The sequence below is a fragment of the Plecotus auritus genome, assembly GCF_963455305.1.
Source record: "Plecotus auritus genome assembly, chromosome: 1".
Classification (NCBI taxonomy): Eukaryota; Metazoa; Chordata; class Mammalia; order Chiroptera; family Vespertilionidae; genus Plecotus; species Plecotus auritus.
This window is the reverse complement of record NC_137770.1, coordinates 118591896-118616148: the sequence shown is the minus strand read 5'-3', so window position 1 is coordinate 118616148 and position 24253 is coordinate 118591896. Positions and strand designations below refer to the sequence as shown.

General features: G+C 40.0%; 1 protein-coding gene across 14 annotated transcripts in view; it reads left to right on the top strand.

Annotated features, from left to right (window-relative positions):
* NEO1 (neogenin 1) overlaps positions 1–24253 on the top strand; it is a 352200-nt gene that overhangs the window by 155154 nt on the left and 172793 nt on the right. For all 14 annotated transcript variants that reach the window (XM_080657714.1, XM_080657720.1, XM_080657718.1 and 11 more), the window contains one exon: positions 237–357. In XM_080657714.1, coding sequence (XP_080513840.1) covers positions 237–357 — 121 coding nt within the window. The remainder of the gene's footprint in view (positions 1–236; positions 358–24253) is intronic.

Sequence of the window (24253 nt, the reverse complement as noted above, 5' to 3'; positions counted from 1 at the left end):
ACAACTTTCCATGAGTATTAAGTTCTTAATTGTTAATGATGGTGTTTCCTGTTTTAATCAGTTTAAGTCAGTACTTTGTCAATAAAATTGAGTTAACATGTGCATAGGTGGATAATATTCAGTACCTGAATCAGACAATTTTACTTGTTTTTTCTTCCCAGAAAAAGCATATACTTGGGATTTTGGACTGTTTATCAATTGAATCATAAAATTGTATATATATTTTTCTTCTTCAGAAGGAACATAATCTTCAAGTTTTGGGTCTGGTGAAGTCAGACGAAGGATTCTATCAATGCATTGCTGAGAATGATGTTGGAAATGCACAAGCTGGAGCCCAACTGATAATCCTTGAACATGGTAAGAGGGACTGAAATAATAAGAGGGAAGAGGAAGACTATATATCTGAGGAACTCCAGTACCTATCACTTCAGGATATCTAATGATTAATGACCTATTTGTAAGGGGCAACATATGACATAAATAAGAGAAAAAATAGCTGTCTAAATAATTTCTGTTGTTTAAAATGACACAAAAACACAATTTTAGCTAATATTGAGAAGAAATTGGTGTTAAAAAAGGAAAACTGAATAATTACAGTCTTACAAAAACGAATGTTCTTCAAAATTCAATTATTTTAATCTCACAAATATATTTCTACTCTATTAAAATAGAAAACTAAAAGCAATATTAATTTTGCATTGAATTTTTCCAAAATAAAATTAACTTGCCTTTTGTGATTATCACAAAAAATACTTTTTTATAAATTCAGACAACATTGAAAAATAAAAAGGGAGGAACCTCACCCTATTTCAGTCAGGGTCAATTCTGGGGAAATAATACAGTAAATTCAAAAACTAAAAAGTATTAAATATTTTTTAATATAAAAAATTATTAACTCTTAACAGGAAATTGGAGTAACAAGGGATTGGCTAGAAAGAAGTGATGAGAACTTTAACAGATGTAAGAATGACAGATAGAAGGAGCAGCTACAACCCCTAGGTCTGAGAGAGAGTTCAGGAAAATTATTCTTTGGGGCTGAGATTTAGACCATGTTGGAGAGGGTGTGGCCATGGTTCCCTGGATGACAGAGAAGTGGCTGTGCTGTCTTGCTTGCAGTGGAAATTTGCTCAAAACCCACTGACTAGTGTGCTGGGGTGTCTACTGTGCAGAGGCAATGTCTCACATTCTGCTGCAAAACCACCTGAAGGTTGGGTGGGGTGTTGTTGGAAGTAGCCTCCAGCACCTGTACTGATGAAGTGTAACTCTTGTGTCAGCTGGCAAAGGAAAAACATTTAAAGGGGCAGCTTTATTTTTGCAGAGCAGGCAATATGGTATGAATTTGAAGCTGAGAGGCAATAAACTGCTAACTGGCACATGCTCCAAATCCTGTCACTTAGGAGTATTAAAGGTGAACACAGACAAGTGATTATTTTATATAATAAAAGGCTAATATGCAAATTGTCCCCTCGAATGGGAGTTCGACAGGGGGCAGGGTGGCCGGCCAACCGCCCGTGTCCCCTACCCCCCACCAGTCCCGCCCCCAGTAGGCCCCAATTGGGGCCGGCCAGGTGGACCCCACCCATGCACGAATTCATGCACTGGGCCTCTAGTGAATTATAACCTGCTTTTTTTGCAGCAGCATGCTATGGCATCTTTCCATGTAAATAGAGATCTGTGCCAACATTTTTCATTGCTGAATAGTGTACATACACTTTGTTTTATATAAAAGACTAGAGGCCTGGTGCATGAAATTCGTGCATGAGGGGGGTGTCCCTCAGCTTGGCCTACACCCTCTCCAATCTGGGACCCCTCGGACATCCCTCTCACAATCTGGGACCTCTGGCTCCTAACCACTTGCTTGCCTGCCTGATCACCTCTAACCACCTCTGCCTGCCTGCCTGATTGCCCCTAACCACCTCTGCCTGCCCACCTGCCCGATCGCCCCTAACTGCTTCTGCCTGCCGGCCTGATAGCCCCCTAACCGCTCCCCTGCTGGCATGATCGCCCCTAACTGCCCTCCCCTGCCTGCCTGATCGCCCCCTAACTGCTTGCTCCCCCATGCCAGCCTGATCTCACCCCTATCTGCCTGCTCCCCTGCGGCCTGATCGCCCCTCACCACTTCTGACTTGGGCTCTCCCCCCACCCTCCCACTGTGGCTTTGTCTGGAAGGAAGTCGGACATCCGGAAGATGTCTGGTTGACCCGGTCTAATTAGCATATTACCCTTTTATTAGTATAGATTCCCTGTTGGTTAGCATTTAAACTGTTTTTCCTATTTTTATCTATTATGAACAGTGCTATGCTGAATTTCTTTATATGACTTTCTCATACTGAATTACTAGAAGTTGAGTTATTGGATAGCAGTTCTGTGTTAAGTTGATAAAGATACCCATTGGCTCTATTATTTATTTTAGAAAGAAAAGCATTTTTCATTTTTTGCATTTCTTAAGAATGCATGAAAAAGATGCCATATTAGACATCTGCTCTAGTGTCTGAGTCAAGTGAGTTCAGGTTCCACTGTGGTTCCAGCCACGTAGCTTAGCCAGAAAAGCTAATTGGCAAAAATGGTACCTGCTAATGGTTTTCACTAAAATAGCATATGGGATTTTTATATGCTACTAGGGGCCCAGTGCGCGAATTTGTGCACCTTGAGAGGAACTGTGGGCCGCAAGGCTGCAGTAGGCACAGGGGTGGGTCTCAGCCCATCCTTTGCACTGCCGCCTGGCCCCTCCTGCGCGGGTTCTGGTTCCCTGTGTGCTGGCAGCCCCGCTCCTGCCACCACTCCCACACACTGATGGCGCCGACCCCACTTGCATCCACTGAAGGCACAGAGTGATTGGGGCCAGTGCCAGCAGCTGGTGTGAGTGGCTGTTGCTGCCCCGATCGCCCCTCAGGAACAGGGGGAGGTGGAGAAGCCCTCATTGGTGATCAGGGCCAGCAGCCGCCACTCACACCCGCTGATGGCGCCGAGCAATTGGGCCCGGTGCTGGGCACTGACAGCAGGTGCCAGTAACAGCTTTGGCACCAGCAGCGGGTGCGAGAGGCGGCTGCTGGCCCCGATCTTCCCTCAGGAGCCGGGAGAGGTGGAGAAGCCCTGAGGGGCAATTGGGGTTGGCAGCTGGCGCTTGCACCCACTGACGGCACCGAGCAATGGCAGTGGGTGTGAGCAGTGGCTTCGGCGTCAGCAGTGGGTGTAAGTGGGGCCGGCGCCAGCAGCAGGTGTGAGCACGGGCGGGACCACGGCATGCGCTGGAGCAAAGAATTTTCAGTAACTGCTAGAGGCTTGCCCCGATGACAGCAACTGGCACCCCACCTTGGTCTGGTGCCACCGCTCACCTGCTCCACCATCCCACCACGGCTGACGCCTGCCACGTTCCACGCACAACCCCTGGTCAGCGCATGTCATAGTGACCAGTTGTTCGGTGGTTCCGGTTATTCCGCCGTTTGGTCTATTTGCATATTAGCCTTTTATTATATAGGATTTCTTGAAAATGTATTTGATAGTACTATTATAAAAAGGCATTAACTATATTGCTCTTTTTCTTCATTTGTCTTCCTTTCCCTATTCATTGGAAATGATTTAGTAAAAGCCATGTTGCCTTCACATCTTGGCAAAATGCCTGAATATGATGACCAATTAAGGCACTAACAAAACTAATAAGGTAGATAGCCTTATTTCTTCTTAAGTGTTAGTGATTTTCCTTAGTAAACTTTGTGACTTTCTTGGGGTTATTTACGTGGAGCTAAATAAAGGGATTTTAGCATATTTGTGTTTGGGATTACCATTATAGATTTAACTCGAATAATATAAATGGTTTGCTATGCTAAGAGTCCCTAAACTAATCCTCTGAAAATGCTCAAATGTCATAATAACTATAGTTGTAGCATATGTTTTTCCCTTTTGAGACATTTGAAAAAACAGTGTTTTGTGGGCTGGTGAAATTTTTTAGTGTCCTTGTCAGGGATGCATTAAGGATACGTAGGTTATGGGAAGGAAAGTGTCACTTTATTAACTTTGCTATTTTAATTTGCCAGATAAATATTTATGTAGGAAAGCTAAAAGAGAAAATATAAGATCTGATCTCTGCCTTTCTGGAGAGAGGTGTAAAAGATATGTATGATAATAAGTGTTATTTTTCTAGTATAAATAAAGCAGTGTACAATTGAATTCTGTCTGTATGATCAGGGAAGTTTTTTTCATCGAAAGTGTCCCTTGAATGATAACATTTCTGTAGGAAGGTAGCCTATAAAGGCAGAATAGGATCAGATTGCTCATGGCCTTGATTTTAAACATCAAAGTACCTGGCCGGTGTGACTCAATGATTGAGTGTTGACCTATAAACCAGGAGGTCATGGTTCGATTCCTGGTCAGGGAATATGCCTGGATTGTGGGCTCGATTCCCGGTGTGGGGTGTGCAGCAGGCAGCCGATCAGTGATTCTCATCATTGCTTTTTCTATCTCTCTCTCCCTCTCCCTTCCTCTCTTAAAAAAAAAAAAAAACATAAATAAACATCAAAACAATACTGTAGTAAGGCAGTCTGATGATAAAGTCAGGTCTGAGTAGCAAACAAAGTTCAGGAGGCTGGTTGAAGGAATATTGTTTTATGTAAGAGACCATTGAAAGATGATAAGTAATTATACTAGAGAAATAGAAAAAAAGTATCCTAATAAAGATATGTTAGTGATTTATCTAATTCAGACTTTATCAACTGTGATTGGATATTAAACATCATTGCAGAAAAGTCAGAGATACTTCTAAACTTTTATCTGGGTGATGCCTTTACAAAGATAGAAAAAGGAGGTGAGTCAAAGTGGAAGGGGACTTGTGCTTGTACTTAGAATGTAAAAAATGTGCACAGAACCTCTCGCCCTCACCTAGAATAAAAAAGGTGGGTGATTTACAAAGTCATAATTTCTCTGAGTTCATTGGAGAGCTGAGCTTGCAAAGCAACCAAGTACATTAACCTAAATTCCAAAGAGTTGGCAACCCCCTCCCCCAAAGAATGGGCCATGAATTGTTTTGTCTTTGGCAGGGCAGAAGAAAAAGAGATGGCTGCAATAAAAGTAGATAAGAAGAAATCAGCTGAAATTTTAACTAATTGTTAAAGACTAGGTATGGACTAATTTGGAATATCTTGGGGCTTCTGATAAAAGGAATTCACACTTGCTTTCGAATACATTTCCTTGGGGCTCAACAGGATATTTACTATTGAGATTGGGTGCAAGGTGGAGACTCAGGGACTCAGTCATGTAGAGATTAAGGAGGTGATTTGTGGCTGCTGGGATAGAGGCACAAAGTCCCTCCCATTTGCTCAGACTCCTTTAAGCCTCAAAAAATGGGGATGGGCAGAAACCCTTATTTGATACATTTCTGGAGGAAGATTAGAAGCAAAAATCCTTCTTCTTCTGTGGGGAGGAACCCTCTGGTTCCCAGGACACAGCCAAAGATGCATTGCTGCTATAGAAAAGAAGATCCTTTACTCTGAACGAGATGCAGAAAACTGTTTTGGACCCCTATATCCTACACCAGTACGTAGGGAGAGGTGTTTTACTAGTGGAGGAAGAATAGAGAGGGTAGCACTGAAAACCAACACAAAAACAAAGTAGATTTTGGCTGCCATAGGAAGGAGAGCTGCATGGCCTACCCAATACTGACACTAGACCAGGACAACTGAAAATCCCACCTGCTTCAACCATGTGCCACCACCAGGTGACAAGCTTTCTACTGCTGGTGGTATAGGTCAAGAACAGGGAGAGAGATACTCTGTGATATAAGGATACAGGAATGGGTGAAAGCTGAGAGGAAAATTGAGAAAAACTCTCCAATTCAACTCTTAAGCACATGACAGTGGTAGTCTAGCAGAAGAATTAGACCCCTGTGGTGTGCTGAAAGTAACTGACAACAGTAAAATCTATATCAGGCTCAATTCCTGTCTAAATTGACTAAACCCCTCCACAATTGACAGAAAAATAGGCATGCTAATTTTCAAGTGTAAATAATAATCTCAGTTGCTGCTGTTCTGTACTCCATGCTCAGCAATCAATAAAAAATTATTGAAGCCCTGGCTCAGTTGGTTGGATGTCATCTCATGCATCGAAAGGTTGCCAGTTCAATTCCAGTTTAGGACACATACCCAGGTTTTGGGTTCAATCCCAGGAGGCAACTGATCAATGTTTCTCTCTCACATTGATGCTTCTCTCCCTCTCCCACTACCTCTGCCTCTCCCTTTCCCTTCCTCTATCTCTCAAAACAAAACAAAACAAAAATCAATGAAAAATTATTAGACAGAAACAGCAAGGGAAAACTGGCCCATTGTTGAGATGATAAAGCAATCAATAGAACTAATTCAGAAGACCCAGATATTGGAACTATCATATAAGGATTTTAATTTTTTAAAATACTTTTATTGATTTCAGAGAAGAAGGGAGAGGGAGAGAGAGAGAGAAACATCAATGATGAGAGAGAATCATTGATTGGCTGCCTCCCGCATGCCCCACACTGGGAATCAAAGTCCACAAGCTGAGCATGTGCCCTTGACTAGAATCGAACCCGGACCTTTCAATTCTCAGACTGATGCTCTATCCACTGAGCCAAACCAGCTAGGACAGGACTTTAATTATTAATAATAGTAGTATGTTAAAGGATTTAATGGATAAGGTAGATAACTTGAGAAATTTAGCAGGAAGATGGAAAGCATGAAGAGTTGGAAAATACTTGCATTTTTTCTTAAGGTGGGTGAAAGAAAGAGCTCCACAACCAATGGAAAAACAAACTATAAAAACAACAAAAAACATTATACCAGAGATGAAGCATTCTTTCAGGTTGTTAAGTAGACTCAACACAGCTAAAGAAATAGTCTATCAACTTGAAGATAATTCAATATAAAGTATTTAAACTGAAATAAAAAGAGGGAGGGACAAACAGAGCATCTAATATGGGACCATATCAGATGGTATTAACATAAGTAAATTGGAGTCTCACAATAAGAATAAGAACAAAACAAATATTTAGGTAGATAATGGCCAAAAATTTTAAATAAAAAAATGAACGAGGTAATATCGCAAGTTCAAAAAGAAACTCAGACAACTCCAAGTAGGCTAAAAACAATAGCAATAATAGTATAATAGTAGTATTGGTACTAAAAGAAGGAAACACCTATACACATCATTGTTAAAGTACCAGAAACCAAACATAATGAGAAAATCTTGAAGGCAGCCAGAACTTTTAAACAGAAACAAATATAAAAAAATTACAACAAACTTTTTACCAGAAATGGTACAAGCAAGAAGGCAATGGAGCAACACTTAAAAGTCTGAAAAGGAAAAAAAGTCAACCCAAATGGTATACTCAGTAAAAATACCTTTTAAAAACGAAAGTGAGCCCTGGTCATGCTCATTGGTTAAAGCGTCAGCCCACACACCGAATTGTCATGGGTTCAGTTCCTGGTCAAGGGGCATGTATCTGGGTTGCAGGTTCAATCCCGAGCCCTGGTTGGGGCACATATGGGAGGCAACCAATCAATGTGTCTCTCTCACATCAGTGTTTCTCTTTCTACCCCTCCCTCTCCTTCACCCTCTCTCCCTTCCACTCTCTCTAAAAAAAAAAGAAAACTATATCCTTAGGTGAGGATTAACCAAAAAAAGGAAAGTGAAATAAAGACCTTTCAGAACAAAAGCTGAAAAAAGTTCAAGAAATGTTACAAGAAATGTTAAGTGCTACAAGAAATGTTGAAAGGAAGTTATTTAGATAGAAATATTATGATAGCTAACAGAAACGGGGTGGGGGGAGGTGTCATAAAGAAACAAAGCAGGCCAAAGAGTTTTCAAAACAAAAAGGTAAATTTAAAATTCTTAGAGTTATTAAAATAAGAAAAAAAGAGATAATTGTCCAGTCTTTTTCTGTAAATGGTTAAATACTAAATATTTTAGGCTTTGTGAACCAAATAGTCTCTGTCACAACTACTTACTTTTGCCCTTGTATGTACCATAAAATCAGTCATTTAAATCATACAACACTGACTATTCCGTAAAACTATTTACAAAAACAGGTGGCAGGTCCTAGTTTGCTGATCTTTGGTCTAAAGAAAAAAGTACATATAACATTAAAATGTGTAAAAACAGAGCAGAGTATAACAGAATTGAAAATAAATTGTTGTAAGATTCTTGTATTACATGTCAAGTCATATAATATTATTTGAAGTAGACTATGCTAAATTAAAGATGCATATTATAAACCTTAGGGAAACCACTAAAAAAATAGAAGAATAGATATGACATAACATATAAATAGTGGAAATACAGAGGGATCCTAAAAGCTACTAAAACTAAAAGAAGTAAAGAAAGAGAAGTAAAAAGAAACAAAGAATAAATGAGACAAATAAAAAACAACTAGCAAGATGGTAGGTTTAAATCTATATCAATAATTGCATTAAATGTAAATGATTCAGGTCTGTAGAATAATCTCTGCATTTAAGATTATTTAAAAGTCACTCAAAGCATAATCTTTGACATTGATGCCATTTAACTATAAATCAATATCAGAGATCCAGAAAAATCCTCAAATACTTGGTAATTAAACACCCTTCTAAATAACCCATGTGTCAAAAACAAATTCACAGAGGATATTAAATCATTTTTAACTGAATGAAAATGAAAACACAATTCATCAAAATTTATACAATGTAGATAAAATAGTATTTTGAAGGAACCTTTTAAAAACTAGATTAAAAAGAACAAATCTAAAGCATTCAGAAGAAGGAAAAAATAAAAAGCAGAAACAAATCAAATTAAACACAAAGTAAATGAAAGCAAGAGCTGGTTCTTGGAAAAGATCAATTGGAATGTGTTAACCTTACCGATAAAGAAAAACAGAAATACACAAATTAACAGTATCAGGAATGAAAGGGAGGACATCATTACAACTCTTGCATACTTTAAGAGGATATAAGGGAATATTAAGAACAACTTTATGCCAATAAATTTCAAAAGGAAGATAATGGAGCTGGTTTGTTTAGCGAGGTAAAGTATAAGTTTAAGACGCGTTAAGTTGGAGCTTTCGGGTCAAGATGACAGCATAGGTAAGTGCTACTCAGAACCTCCCACAGCCACCTCAGAATTACAGCTAAGCTACAGAATAACCACCATGAGTCACATGGAGACTGATAGAAGGGGCAGAGACATGGAACCACTGAGGAGGTCCCACCCGAAGGAACCAGGGGTCCCAACCCCACATCAGAACTTCCAGCCCAGGGTTCTAGTGCCCAAAGCCTGTGGCTGTGAAAACCAGTGGAAATAGTGGCTGAATGAGAGAGGGCTCTTGGAGTCCTTCTCAAAGGGCCCACACACCTACTTGGAACACTTGCTCTGAGCTCCAGCGCTGGAGCAGCAGTGCGCAAGGTGCCAGGAACATATGGGGAAGAACTGAATCGTCTGGCTTCAGGGCAAGGCTGGAGGGTGCGGTTTTCTCCCAGACAGATGTGCTGGCAGAAGCCTTTTTTTTTCTGAGACTTCCCCCTGACAGAGTCCACAGGGATCCATATCTGATTCTCCATCAACTTGGCTAACACTGTTAGCCCCACCCTGGTGTTTTCTCTGAGACCCTGCCCAACCCAACTTGCAGGCCCACCCAATCCCTTTTCAGTGCCTTTTCCATACAAATGGGCTGTCTTGGCTCATGCTGCCAACTTTTCTAAAATCTCTCAAATAAGCAGTATCTCTCTGGCCTCTGCATACCTCTTACCTCTTGCTTAGTACCCCTAGGCCTGGCAACAGCAGCATTTGGCCTTGCTTCACAGCTTGGCTTCTACCAGATACCTCCAAGCCCAACACAAGTAGCAGCCATCTGCAGATCACTTTGTAGCTCATGCCAGGTGACTCCAGACAGTGCACAGCAGCAGCTGACCTTGGCGTGCACCTCCTGGGAGGCCCCAGAGCTAGTGTACTCAGTGGACAGCTTCATACTGCATCAAAGCACCACCTAACCACCTCCACGATGGACACACTCAAGGGGCTGATTCAGTGGACATCAGAGCCCCATTGAAGTGAGCCCTGTTCCATAGAGTCAGCCCCTGCACAGTAGATTTTCTGCTGTGGTCACTGCCAGTCCACACAGTCAATACGCTGGTGGTAAGTCCCTTCCATGGACAATAGTCAAGGCTCAACGATGGCAGAAGGGTGCATACAGTCCACCGGGGGTTGGGGGGGGTGCACCTGGAGTGCCCAGCCTGGGTTTCCAGGGAGGCTACACCACTGGGTGTTACAGGACATTTACTACAGAAGGCCCCTCTACCAAAACCAGGAGATAAAGCAGCTCTACCTAATTCATAGAAACAAACACAGGGTGACAGTCAATCAGAAAAGCAAAAAGAAAAAAAAAAAAAGAATTAAAAAAAAATGAGGATAGTTTAAGGATTCTCTGGGACAACTTCAAGTGAACCAACATTCTTATCATGAGGACGCTGGAAGGAGAAGAGAGAGAACAAGGAATTGAAAATCTATTTGAAAAAAATAATGACTGAAAACTTCCCTAACCTGTGAAGGAAATAGACATACAAGTTCAGGAAGCAGAGATGGTCCCATACAAGATAAACCCAAGAAGGCCCACACCAAAACATAAAATGCCAAAAGTTAAAGATGGAGAGAATCTTAAAATCAGCAAGAGAAAAGTGGTTAGTTACCTACAAGAGAATGCCCATAAAACTGTTAGCTGATTTCTCAACAGAAACTTTGCAGGCCAGAAGGGATTGACACAAAATATTTAAAGTAATGAGAAGCAAGGACCTGCAACCAAGATTACTCTACTCAGCAAAGCTATCATTTATAATCGAAGGATAGATGAAGAGTTTCCTAGACAAGATACTAGTAAAGCTAAAGGAGTTCATCACCGCCAACAAGTATTAAAAGAAATGTTAAAGGATCTTCTTTAAGAAGAAAAAGAAGGGAATAAAAACAAATTTATGAATAATAAAATGTCAATAAATATTTATCATCTATATGTTCATTGCAGCATTATAATAGTCAAGATATGGAAGCAATATATGAATGGACAAAGAAATGATGTACATATACAATGGAATATGACTTGAGCATGAAAAAAGAATGAAGTCTTGCCATCTTCAATAGCGTGGATAGACTTAGAGGATATTGTGCCTTTTTTCTCTCCCTTTAGAGGAATGCCTTATTCATCTAAAATTCATCCCTGAATGTCCTCTAGAAGATCTCTTATAGATCATTAAATCTTTTGATAATTTTTTTGCAATGTGTTTTTTTCTTAATGGTCAGAAAATTCTTTCTTCTTTCTGCCTTAAATCACCACTATTTTCTGTGGACTTACACCTTAACATCTTGTTTTATCTACTTAGAATTAGCATTTATTTCCTTACTGTTTTTCTCTAATTTAGATTTCTAATAGAACCTGTTATATCCTGCTGATTTTTAAAAATTGTCTCTTTAATCTCAGTCTTGTGTACATAATTTAAAAAATATGATAGCCTAAAAGGAGTTGGGAAAAGAAGTTTATATAGCAAAAATAGCACTTCACAATTTTTGAATGTATGAAAAAGTGAAATCACAAATTGGTGTGGATTGAAAGGATCACACATTACATGATCCATGAAGAATTAAGTGGGGATTTGGAAAAAAATTAAATTACATACTTTTGAAAGATAGTGTTTCGCCATTCGTTTTTACAGTTAAAAGACATAAAAGAGAATACAGATGAAAGTTGGTATTATGGGGTATAAAAATTTAAATCTACATATAAAATATGAAAAAACCTTAATTAAATTAAAGAGGAGGCAAGCTAGAGAAGAATAGCTCAAGATTTATAGAAATTTAATATAACAAGAACACAGAGATCAATGTGATAAAAGAACTTACATAAATATAATTCACAATAGAGCAAAGATAAAGATAGTTTCTAAGCATGACAGATGTTCTACCTCACAAAGATATAAAATCAAATTAGTGAGATGTAATTTTCACCTAATAATAGAGATTTTATATCTTTTAATATTATTTTATAACTAGAGGCCCGGTGCACAAATTTGTGCATGGGGCTGGTTCCCTCAGCCTGGCTGCACCCTCTCCAATCTGGGATCCCTCTCGCAATCTGGGACTGCTGGCTCCTAACCACTCACCTCCCTGCCTGATTGCCCCTAACCACCTCTGCCTGCCTGCCTGATCGCCCCTAACTGCCTCTGCCTGCCTGCCTGATCGCCCCTAACCACCTCTGCCTGCCTGCCTGCCTGATCGCCCCTAACCGCCTCTGCCTCGGTTCTTGACACCATGGCTTTGTCTGGAAGGAGAACCAGACAACTGGAAGATGTTCGGTTGACCCGGTCTAATTAGCATATTACCCTTTTATTAGTATAGATGGCTGGTTAGGATATGATAAGGTTGTGTCTTTCACTCTTGGTGAAAATGTAAGTTGTTACATTATTTATTACACTCATTCTGACATATCTTGAAAATTACTGACTCAACCCATTGTTCTTTTAGGATTTGGGCAAAGACTATTAATATTACCATTAGTAATTAAAAGAAAAAAAAAAGATAGGGATAAGGAGAGAAAGAATAGGAAAATGACTTACATGTGCCAAAATAGAGGAAGTAGTTATAATGACTATAATACAGTTTTATGATGGAAAAGTTACTTGACTATTAAAAATCATGTCTTTGAACACTTTAATGATGCCAGGAAAGTCTCAGGATATAATGTCAAGTAGAAAAATAAAATACAAAGCTTATACTAAATAATCTGAAATTAGTTTTAAAAATTGTACATACACATTTAGGCATTCCCACACCAAAATGTTAACAGTGGTTATCTTTGGGTAACCAAAGAAATATTTTCTTAATTTTCTAAAATAATCATATATTACTTTTATAATCCTGAAAGGTTTTTCCTTTTTTTAAATTAAATTTATGGAGGTGACATTGGTTAATAAGATTATATAGGTTTCAAGTGTACATTTCTGTGACACATGATCTGTATATTGCACAGTGTGCCCACCACCCGAAGTAAAATCATCTTCTGTCATCATATGTTTGGCCCTCTTTTACCCTTTACCACCCTCCCATCACCCCTTCCTTCTGGTAACCACCATACTGTTGTCTGTGTCTATGAGTTTCAGTTTTATATCTCACACATGAGTGAAATCATATGGTTCTCAGCTTTTTCTGACTGACTTATTTCACATAGCATGATATTCTCAAGGTCCATCCATGTTACTGCAAATGGCAGTATTTCATTTGGCTGAGTTGTATATCTATACCACATCTACTTTATTCAATCATCAGTTAAAAGACACTTGGGTTGTTTCCATGTCTTGGCTACCATGAATAAAAAGAAACCAACAACAAAACAAAAAGGTAACCAACCAAAGGGGCGACGATATTTTCAAACAACAGCTCCAATGAAATGTTAATACATATATTTTTTAAATATATTTTTTAACTTAATACCTAAAGCCACATTTCAATCAGTGCTGAAATTTAGAAAAGACACTAAACACAATTGTGAGGACCTTCTGCCAAAAAAATATGGATAGATGTTAAGTAGTTTGTGTTGCAGAAAGTAAACAACAAATTTTGGTAGACCTCAAATTCTGATATCTATTGATTGGGTACTACAAGGACAAGGCTTGAGCAGCCTGAAGAAGGAAGGATGAAAACTGGCCCACTTTGAGCCTTTTTTCCTTAGCATTCATTAGCATTATGAATCTCCAAGAGTAAAACAGAATGTGTATATATAGTGTTTCCCAAATCTGTTTTGACTATGGAGGTTTCCTTAGACTCAGTAATATCTTTTGTGAAAATTTTTATTTATTGATTTGAGAGAAAGAGAAAGAGAGAGAGAAACAACAGTTTGTTGTTCCACTTATTTATGCATTTATTGGTTGATTCTTGTAAGTGCTGTAACTGGGCATCAAACTTGCAACCTTGGCATATCAGGGCAATGCTCTAACCAACTGCACTGCCTGGCCAGGGCCTCAGACTCAGTAATATCTTAAAGGGTGCAATTTGGGAAACACTGATGTAGAGATATTCAAAAGAAGTAGACAGCCTGGCTGGTGTTGCACTATGGTTAGAGTGTCAGCCTGCTCAACGAAAGATCATGGGTTCAATTCCCAGTTAAGGGCACATGCCTGGGTTGCAGGTTCAAAGCCCAGCATTGGTTGGAGCATGTGTGGGAGTCAACCGATTGATGTGTCTCTCTCACATTGATATTTTTCTCTTTCTCTCCCCTTCCTTCCCTCCCTCCCACTCTTTCTAAAAAAATCAATGGAAAAAAATATCCTTGGGTGAAGATTAACAACAAAAGAAGAGGATAGACAAGATTGAGGTTGCCAAACAGTGGTCCACAGTCCAAACCCAACCAACCTTCTGTTTTTGTAAATAAAGTTTTATTGGAACATAGCAGTGCAAATTTGTTTACAGATTGTCTGTGTCAGTCTGTAGTTCTTTTCACACTATAATGGCAAGTAGTTGCAGCAATGACCAAAATATTTACTTGGGCGCTTTATAGTAAAAGTTTGCTGAACACTTGACTGTATGATGCATCTTTCAGCCCTGATAGTTTATGCTTCTAAGTTATTTCTGGTCAGTAGATGTCTGTTAAAATAGGGTAGGTGGAAAAGGAAGAAGAGGAACAGGAGGGTGAATAATCCTAATATAATAAAACCCTAATATACAAATCGACCGAATGGCAGAACAACTGGCGGAATGACTGGTTGCTATGATGAGCACTGACCAACCAGGGGGCAAATGCTCAACACAGGAGCTGCCCCCTGATGGTCAGTGTGCTCCCACATGGGGAGCACCACTCAGCCAAAAGCCGGGCTCACAGCTGGTAAGTGCAATGGCGGTGGTGGGAGCCTCTCCTGCCTCAGTGACAATGCTAAAAAGCAGCGAGCAGGCAGGCAGTAAGGAGTGAGGGGTCCCAGACTGTGAGAGGGATCCCGGACTGCGAGGGGGATGTCTGCCTGCAGGCCATGCTGAGGGACCGCTTCCCCCCCACCCCCAGCACATGAATTTTGTGCACCAGGCCTCTAGTGTAAGGATAAGAGAAGAAAGTCATACTTGGTGTGTAAGGAGATGTGCATTAGGGAATGACTTCAAGAAGAAACTCTTAGTGGTAGAATGACAGTCTGCTAGTGCATCTCTATGGCTGACATTTGAGAGACACTTAAGCACCAGAAACACCATGCAGTATATTACTGAAAGTGGAAAGATCTGTTGTGATGGTACTTATCTTAATGTACCTTGTTTAAAATTAATGTGGAAAGTATTTGAGCATCTTTGACACAATTTTTATAAGAGGAATTTTCTGATACCAGAAGTATGTGGCAGTGTGTACTGGCCATTAGCCCTCTCTTGGCTGCAAGAAGGTATTTTGGAGCATCCACAATGGGCCTGTGATATGCTGGACAATATGGTTTTTATGTTAATTATCACTTTTGAACATTAAGTGAAATTTCATAATTGCAGTTAAAATATATAAAACATTTGTCTAACACTAGAAAACAGCTTTTCTAAAACGAGTCAAATTGGGAAGTGGAATTTGAGAATGACTATGATAAAAACATTCTTCCCCCCACCTCCAATACTATCCTATCTAATAAAAGAGTAATATGCAAATTAACCATCACTCCGCTACACCCACAAGCCAATCAGGAGCGAGTATGCAAATTAACCCAACCAAGATGGCTGTAGCCACAGAGAGAGCAGGAGGGAGGCTTGGGTTTCCCTAGCGATGGAGGAAGCCAAGCTTTCCGCACACCCTGTCTGGCCCAGGCCTCCGCTTAAGACTACAAAGTTTCAATTATAGAAGATAAATAAATTCCAACAGAAATGGCTGCTGCCACAAGAGCGAGCAGAAGGCTTGGCTCCGCTCCAGGCTACAAAGTTTCAATTGTAGAAGATAAATACATCCCAGATACCAGGGCCTCTGCTTGGGTCGCCGGCGGGCGTCGCCGGGGGGCGTGGCCAGCCTGCAAACCACCACAGGGCCCTCGCCCAGGCTGCCCCACACCCCAAGGGAACCCCCAACCTGATCCGGGACACCCTTCAGGGCAAACCAGCTGGCCCCCACCCATGCACCAGGCCTCTGTCCTCCTATCTAATAAGAGAGTAATATGCAGATTGACCATCGCTCCAACACACAAGATGGCTGCCCCCATGTGGTCAAAGATCCTGCCCCCATGTGGACACAAGATGGCCACCACAAGATGGCCAGCAGGGCAGGGCAATTGCGAGGGACCAGGCCTGCAAAGGAGGGCAGTTGTGGGTGATCAAGCCTGCAGGGGAGGGCAGTTAGGGGTGACCAGGCCAGCAGAGGAGAGAAGTTGGGGGCAAACAGGCTGGCAGGGGAGCAGTTAGACATCAATCAGGCTGGCAGGGGAGTGGTTAGGGGGTGATCAGGCTGGCAGGCAGAAGCGGTTAGGGGCAATCAGGAAGGCAGGCAGGCAAGCAATTGGGAGCCAGCAGTCCTGGATTGTGAGAGGGATGTCCGACTGCCTAGTGGGATTGGGCCTAAATGGGCAGTTGGACATCCCTTGAGGGGTCCCAGATTGGAGAGGGTGCAGGCTGGGCTGAGGGACACCCTCCCCCCCCCACCCCCCGTGCACCAATTTCGTGCACCGGGCCTCTAGTTGAGATATAATTGACATTTAACATTGTATAAATTTAAGGTAACATGATGATTTGATACACATATATATTGTGAAATGTTTACCACAAAAAGTTAGTTAACACATTCTTTACTGCACATAACTACCATTTTGGTTTGTTATTTTGGTAAGAACGTTAAAGTTCTACTCCTATAGTGACTTTCAAGTGTACAAGTGTTAACTATAGTCACCTGGCTGTATAGTAGATCCCCAGAACTCATTCATCTTAGACCTGGAAGTTTGTACCCTTTGACCATAATCTCTTCATTCCCCCTACTTCTCAGCTCCTGGCAACCACTATCTGCTGTTTCTGTGAGTTCTGTGTTAAACATAGTTAAAAAACAACAAAAAAAACAAAAACAAAAAATCCTATTTGTGTCTTTAATGGCTCCCATCCCCAGTCCTGGAACTTGTTCTGTCTCTTACTACCTTAGTTCTTTAATTCTAATTCTTCCCTTGGGTCTTTGTGTTCAGCAAACCAAATTACATCTCCATTAGTCATTAGCCGTTTTAACTTTTCAAAGTCATTTAACACCTCCTCTTACTTAATTTCTTCCTGCATCATTCTAATTCCTCTTCTAATGCATAATTTCCTCCAAAACTATGTATATGTACTTTTTAAAGATAAGACAAAAATATTATCTTTATTAAATATTTTCAGTTGTTTTTAAATCATTTTTTATATTTCAATTACAGTTGACATACAATATTATATTAGTTTCATGTGTACACCCCAGTGTTAGACATTATATAACTTAATATGTGGTCACAATAAATCTCATACCCATATGACACCATACATAGTTATTAGAATATTATTGATTATATTCCCTTTGCTGTACTTTACATCCCAATGACTATTCTGTAACTACCAATGTGTACTTCTTATTCCCTTCACCTTTTCATCCATTTCTCCAACGCCCTCCCATCTGGTAACCGTTAAAATATTCTCTGAGTCTGTTTCTGTTCTGTTAATTTGCTTATTTTGTTTTTTAGATTCCATTGTGTTTTTCTTTCCCTTTTTAATGAATTTATTGGAATGAGACTGGTTAAAATTATACAGGTTCTGGTGCTCAATTCCACAGCACATCATCTGTACATTGTATTTATTGTGTGTTCACCACCCAAAGTCAAGTCTCCTTCAATCACCATGTATCCCCCTATCCCGCTCCCCACCCACCCCCCCAGATATGTATTCATTGCCACTTTATTTTTTATATTTTTTGTCTTTTTTTCTCCCTTTTAAACAGTACCCTTTAACATGTCATTTAATGCTGGTTTGGTGATGATAAACTTTTTTAGCTTTTTCTTATCTTGGAAGCTCTTTATCTGTCCTTCAATTGCTGGGTCGAGTACTCTTGGTTGTAGGTCCTCGCTTTTTATCACTTTGAATATTTATTGCCATTCCCTTCTGGCCAGCAAAGTTTCTGTTGAGAAACTAGCTGATAGTATTATGGGAGCTCCCTTCTAAGTAACTAACTACTTTTCTTTTGCTACTTTTAAGATACTCTCTTGCCACAGTCTTTTCACAGCTAGGATTCAGGAATCTGGAGAAGGGCTGTGCATAAATGAATAGAGACTAGACAAGAAATATGAATTTGGAAGGCATTTGGGGGAACCAGGTGGAAACTTAGCTCTAGTGACTAAGATCCCCGAATCTCCGGACCCATTGCTTTTTATTAACACGTTTTGCCCTTTAGCAAAGCAGATACTCACATCAAAGGTAAGGTTTGGTAAACAATAAAGGATTATCAGGTTAGGGGAATTGTCCTCAGCTGTTTGGCAGCAGGTAATAATATGCAGATTTTCAGCCCTGCTGAAAATGTTCATCTGCCTTCTGATGAACTTCTTGCATTCATTATGCTAACTACTGTCCTTAGCCTCCAGCACTCTCTATGTCTTTAACCTTTTCTTTCTTTTTTGATTTTTTTTTTTTTTTTTTTTTTTTTTTTTAGAGAGAGAGAAGAAGGGAGAGAGAGAAAAAGGGAGAGAGAGAAACATCAACTTGTTATTCTACTTTATTTATGCATGAGTTGGTTGTTTCTTGTATGTGCCCTGACCTGGGATCAAACCTGCAAGTTGGCATATCAGGATGACACTCTTAACAACTGAGTTACCCAGTCAGGACTATGTCTTTAACTTTTGCATTTTAATTATAATTTTTCTTGGTGTGGGCCTCTTTGAGTTCATCTTGTTTTGGAATCTATGTGTTTTCTAGACTTGTATGTGTATTTCCTTCAACAGGTTAGGGATGTTTTCTGTCATTTTTTCAAATTGATTTTCAGTTTCTTGCTCTTTTCTCCTTCCTGCGCTCCCCTGATGCGAATGTTGGTACACTTAAAGTCGTGCCAGAGGTTCCTTACACTATCCTCATCTATATCCTCCCCCAATCACCCTGCCATTCGCCCCACAGATCAGCCCTGATTGCACCGGGCCTCTAGTTTAAAAAAATTTTTTTTACCTTTTTGCTGTTCTGATTGGGTATTTTTTGCTGTCCAAATTGATATTTTGATTCTTGGCTTCATCTACTTTACTGTTGATTCCCTGTAAATTATTCTTCATTTCAGTTAGTTTATCCTTCATTTCTGATTGGTTCATTTTTATAGTTTCCATGTCCTTTTTTATGCTGTTGAAGTTCTCTGTCAGTTCATCTCTTCCCTGAAGTTTATTTAGTATCCTTATAACCAGTGTTTTGAACTCTGCATCTAGTAGATTGCTTGTCTCCATTTTGTTTAGTTCTCTTTCTGGAGTTTTGTTCTGTTCTTTGATTGGATGTGTTTCTTTGTCTCCTCATTTTAGCAGTCTCCCTGTATTTGTTTTTATGTATTAGGTAGAGCTTCTGTATCTCCCGGGCTTGGTAGAGTGACCTAATGTAGGTATCCTGTGGAGTCCAGTGGCACAGCTTCCCCATTCACCCAAGCTAGGCATTTCCAGATGTGCCCTCCATGTGGGCTCTGTACACACTCCTGTTGTATTTGAGCCTTGATTGCTATTGGCATATCAAGGGAGTGATTTACCCCCAGGTCGATTGGTTGCAAAGACTGGCTGCGACCACCATGGAGGATCAGCTGTGTAAGGGCCAACCCAACAGAGCAGAACTTACTTCAGCGGGGCTCTTGTGCCTGCTGATTCTGCCCCTTGAGTATGTCGCTTGTGGAAGTGGTGGGGTGGTGCTTCAGCGTGGCCTGAAGTTGTCCACCAGGTACTCTGGCTCTGGGGCCTTCCAGAAGGTGCAGCCAAAGTCAGCCGCTGCCTGTGTTTTGCCTGAGGCCACTTGGCATGAGCTGCAAAGCAGCTGCTACTTGTGCTGGGCTGGAAGGTGCCAGGTAGAGGCAAAGCTGTGACCCAAAACATGCTGCTGTTAGTGCCTGGCATGGGCCACTTAGCAAGAGGTACAGAGCACACCAAGGCCAGATGCTTCTTGTTTGAGAGGTTTAGGAAAGTCTGAAGCATGAGCCAAGATAGGCCCTTCTTATGGAAAAGCCACTGGGAACAGCTTGGGTAGGCCTGCAAGTTGGGTGTAACAGAGTCTCAGGGAATCACCAGGGTGGGGCAAACAGTGTAAGCCAGGTTGATGTAGACTCAGATATGTCACTTGCCTGTGGGCTCTGCAGGGGATGGTCTCAGAAAATGAACAATGGCATCTGCCACCACTGCTATCTGGGAGAAAGCTGTTCCTCCTTGGTGCCTTTCAAGCTGCTGGCCCAGCACTGGAGCTCTAGAGGGAGTGAGTCAAAGTAAGTCTGTGCATGGGCCTTTTAAGAGGAACTGCCTGGGACTCTCACAGCCTCATTGTCACTCAGCCACAATCCCCACTGGTTTTTACAGCCTAAAGTTATGGGGACTTCTATTCCTGGCACTGGGCTGGGGGACCTGGTGTGGGGCAGGGACCCATCGCTCTTCAAGGGGGTGCCTTCCTAAACATACTTTCTTAAAACATTTAAAATATAATTTTTAACATTTTAACTTTACTTTTATGCATTTTTAGGAAGACTTAATTTTAGAAGAGGAATTTTAATTTTAAAATTAGAAAGAATCTTAATTTTAGAATATCTTACGGCTTTTAAAATATTTAACTGAACATAACATTATTTTTATTCACTTTCAGTTTAAGTTGATACTGTCATTTTAGCTAAAATACATTCTATCTTAGAATCATCTATTGAATGATTTTTTAAAAAAGTATTGGAATATAATTTTACAGGTATAGTTAGAGTAGTAAGAATTAAGGTAAAATGTATTTTTGTTTATTAATTTTTATTAGTCTTTCTTTCAATCAGTTTGAGTTTAAAAATGGTTTCTAAAATTATCAAGTAAGATTGAAATATAAAAACACAGCAGTATGATTTTTCTTTGTACATCTGTTCATATCAAGTGTGATAATTGGCATTTTTTATTTCCAGTAAAGGAAGACATGTTGGTGAAAATGGAGTAATGTGAACTTGTTTTTATTAAAGAAAATTCATACTTTACCAGCTCATTAAATAATTTCTAGGATATTATGGCTGTGGTAGATAAGGATACATATGAGCTTCACTATTTTTTTTTTTTTTGACAGAAACATTAGTAAAAAATTCCATATAGTATCTGAGGTAAATATTGGGTAATAGAATAATAGAAATCCTGGAATAAGTGACTAGTGGTCTGTATGATTGAAAGTTGGCTAGATAGCAGGAAAGTATTAGTCATTAATGGAATATTTTAAATCTGAAGCACCAGATATGTGATAGTTGGTGTTGATTTTAATCAAAGGACAAATTCTAATAATTTACTTTGCTTTTTTATACAGTAATAACAACTTTAAGAAAAGTTTTAATGTTAGACAAGTATGATGAAATTTGACTTCTTAATGATGAACTTTCTAATATTAAAAGTGCATCTAATGTCAATGCCAGTGTTGTAGATAGTTCTTGACTGCCATTGTCTTGCTGAATGATTGGAAATTCTGTGATTTTTATTTTATATAAAATGAAGGAATTAAATTATCTCTTAAATTTCTTACCACGCAAGTACTCTATTAAATGAAGTTGTTTTAGGAATATATGCATTAAATATAAGATATATTTCAGAACACCTTTTCTGTCTGGGTATTGAAAGAAATAGATATATTATTTGCTGAAAGGTTGCAATGTTGCCCTTTAATAAGTTTTTTACCTGCCACAATGTATATACTGAAACAAACTGTGTTAAAAATCTGTAGTATTGGCCCTAGCTGGTTGCTCAGTGGTTAGAGTATCAGCCCGTGGACTGAAAGGTCGTGGGCTTGATTCTAGTCAAGGGCATGTACCAGGTTGCAGGCTTGATCCCTGGCCCCAGGTTGGGGTGGATATGGGAGGCAGCCAATTGATGTGTCTCTCTCACATGAATGTTTCCCTCTGCCTCTGCCTCTGCCTCTGCCTCTCTCCCTTTCTTCACTCTCTCTAAAAAAAATCAATGGGAAAAACATCCTTGGGTAAGGATTAACAACAACAGCCAAAAAATAATCTGAAAGTGTTGGCTTTATGTCCCAAACTAGTCTCTTTGAGCATCTGTTTCTTTATCTGTTAAGTATAAACAATAGTCTCTGCACAGCATACCTCTGAGGGGCAAATAGAATAATATATATTAAGCATTTTGTACATTTTAAATACTCTGTAACTTTAAGGTAATAGTATTTTTAAAGGATGTACAAAGGCAAAGCTAGTTAGTGGGAATTCAGTAGTCAACATTAAATTAAAATGAAGATAAAAGTTTAACATAATGAAACAAGGTTTGAGGATTTTTTTTTTCAGTAGCCAACAAAAAACCATTTAATATTTAGTTACATCATTTAAATTTGAAAAACAAGAAAAAATCTTATATGACCAGATTGCAAAGCATCTGAAATGGTGGTCTGGTTAAAACTAAACTTGCACTAAATGGTTTTAAATAAATGTAACACATTTTCATTGTCACAAATAAGAATGTATAATTGACCAATAAATGGAAATGTACCTTTTAACCCTTTCCTTAATCTTAATTTCTAGAGGTAACATTAGTTAATAGACATTGCCTATGTAATTATTCATTTAGTAAATATTTGTTGAACAAAATTCTGTGTGCTTTATAAAATTCTATATTCATTGTGTTAAGTGGTGGGATGAAATAGCCAACAAGGAGACAATGATTCTCTGCCCTCATAGTGCTTATGTTGTGTTAGCAGGGACAGACATTAAGCAAGTAAATAAATAAGCAAGATAATTATAGCTCTATGTCTAATTAAAGGAAATAAAAAGAATATTCTGATAAAGAATTATTGAGGGTATATTAAGAGTTACTTTAAATAGTATAGATAGAGAGGGCCTTTCTGATGGGATGTATAAATTGAGGCCAGAGCATTAGAAGAAGCCTCTATATGTATTTTATGCTTACAAATACATATACTCTTATTTATATACTAGAGGCCTGGTGCACAAAATTTGTGCACAGGTTGGATGTGTGTCCCTCAGCCCAGCCTGCACCCTCTCCAATCTGGGACCCCTTGAGGGATTTCCAGCATCCCCTTTAGGCCTGATCCCACCGGTTATCCCTCTCACAATCCAGGACTGCTGGCTCCCAACTGCTCACCTGCCTGCCTTCCTGATTGCCCCTAACCGCTTCTGCCTGCCAGCCTGATCACCCCCTAACCACTCCCCTGCCAGCCTGGTCGATGCCTAACTGCTCCCCTGTCGGCCCGATTGCGCCTAACTGCCCTCCCCTGCAGGCCTGGTTCCCCCCAACTGCCCTCCTCTGCAGGCCTGGTCACCCCTAACTGCCCTCCCCTGCAGGCCTGGTCACCCCTAACTGCCCTCCCCTGCAGGCCTGGTTCCCCCCAACTGCCCTCCCCTGCTGGCCATCTTGTGGTAGCCATCTTGTGTCCACATGGGGGCGGCCATCTTTTGTGCTGGAGTGACACTCGATTTGCATATTACCTATTTATTATATAGGATACACATTTTATTTGTCGAAGTGGAATTATATTTTTCTGCGAATTTATTAAACAGTATTTTGTAGATGTGTCTGTAGTGAGAGGTTTATGTATGTTAGACTGGCTTAAATCTGGAAACAGTGCAATCAGTACAACTAATAAGCAGGGTGATTAAATACATGGAAGGCTACTTAGCTGTAAAAAAAAATAAGGTAGATCTATGTAAGGTTAATATGGTAGATATGGAAAAATATCTAACATTAATTAAGCAAGTTGTAGAAAGTAGTATGTGTAGTCTGATCTTATTGTGGAAAAGGTGTGAAAGAAGGCTATAAGTATAGATATGCTTATATATGAAAGAGAACTTTATACAACTGCACAATAATTTGTTAATTGAGTTTATGTCTGAGGAGTGGATTGAAAAGTCTGAAGATGGGGAAAGGACAAACAATGTATTGTAAAATTTTTGAAAAGCCAAATAAAAAAAATCTGTTAGTGCCGAAACCGGTTTGGCTCAGTGGATAGAGCGTCGGCCTGCGGACTGAAGGGTCCCAGGTTCGATTCCGGTCAAGGGCATCTACCTTGGTTGTGGGCACATCCCCAGTGGGGGGCGTGTGCAGGAGGCAGCCTGATCGATGTTTCTCTCTCATCGATGTTT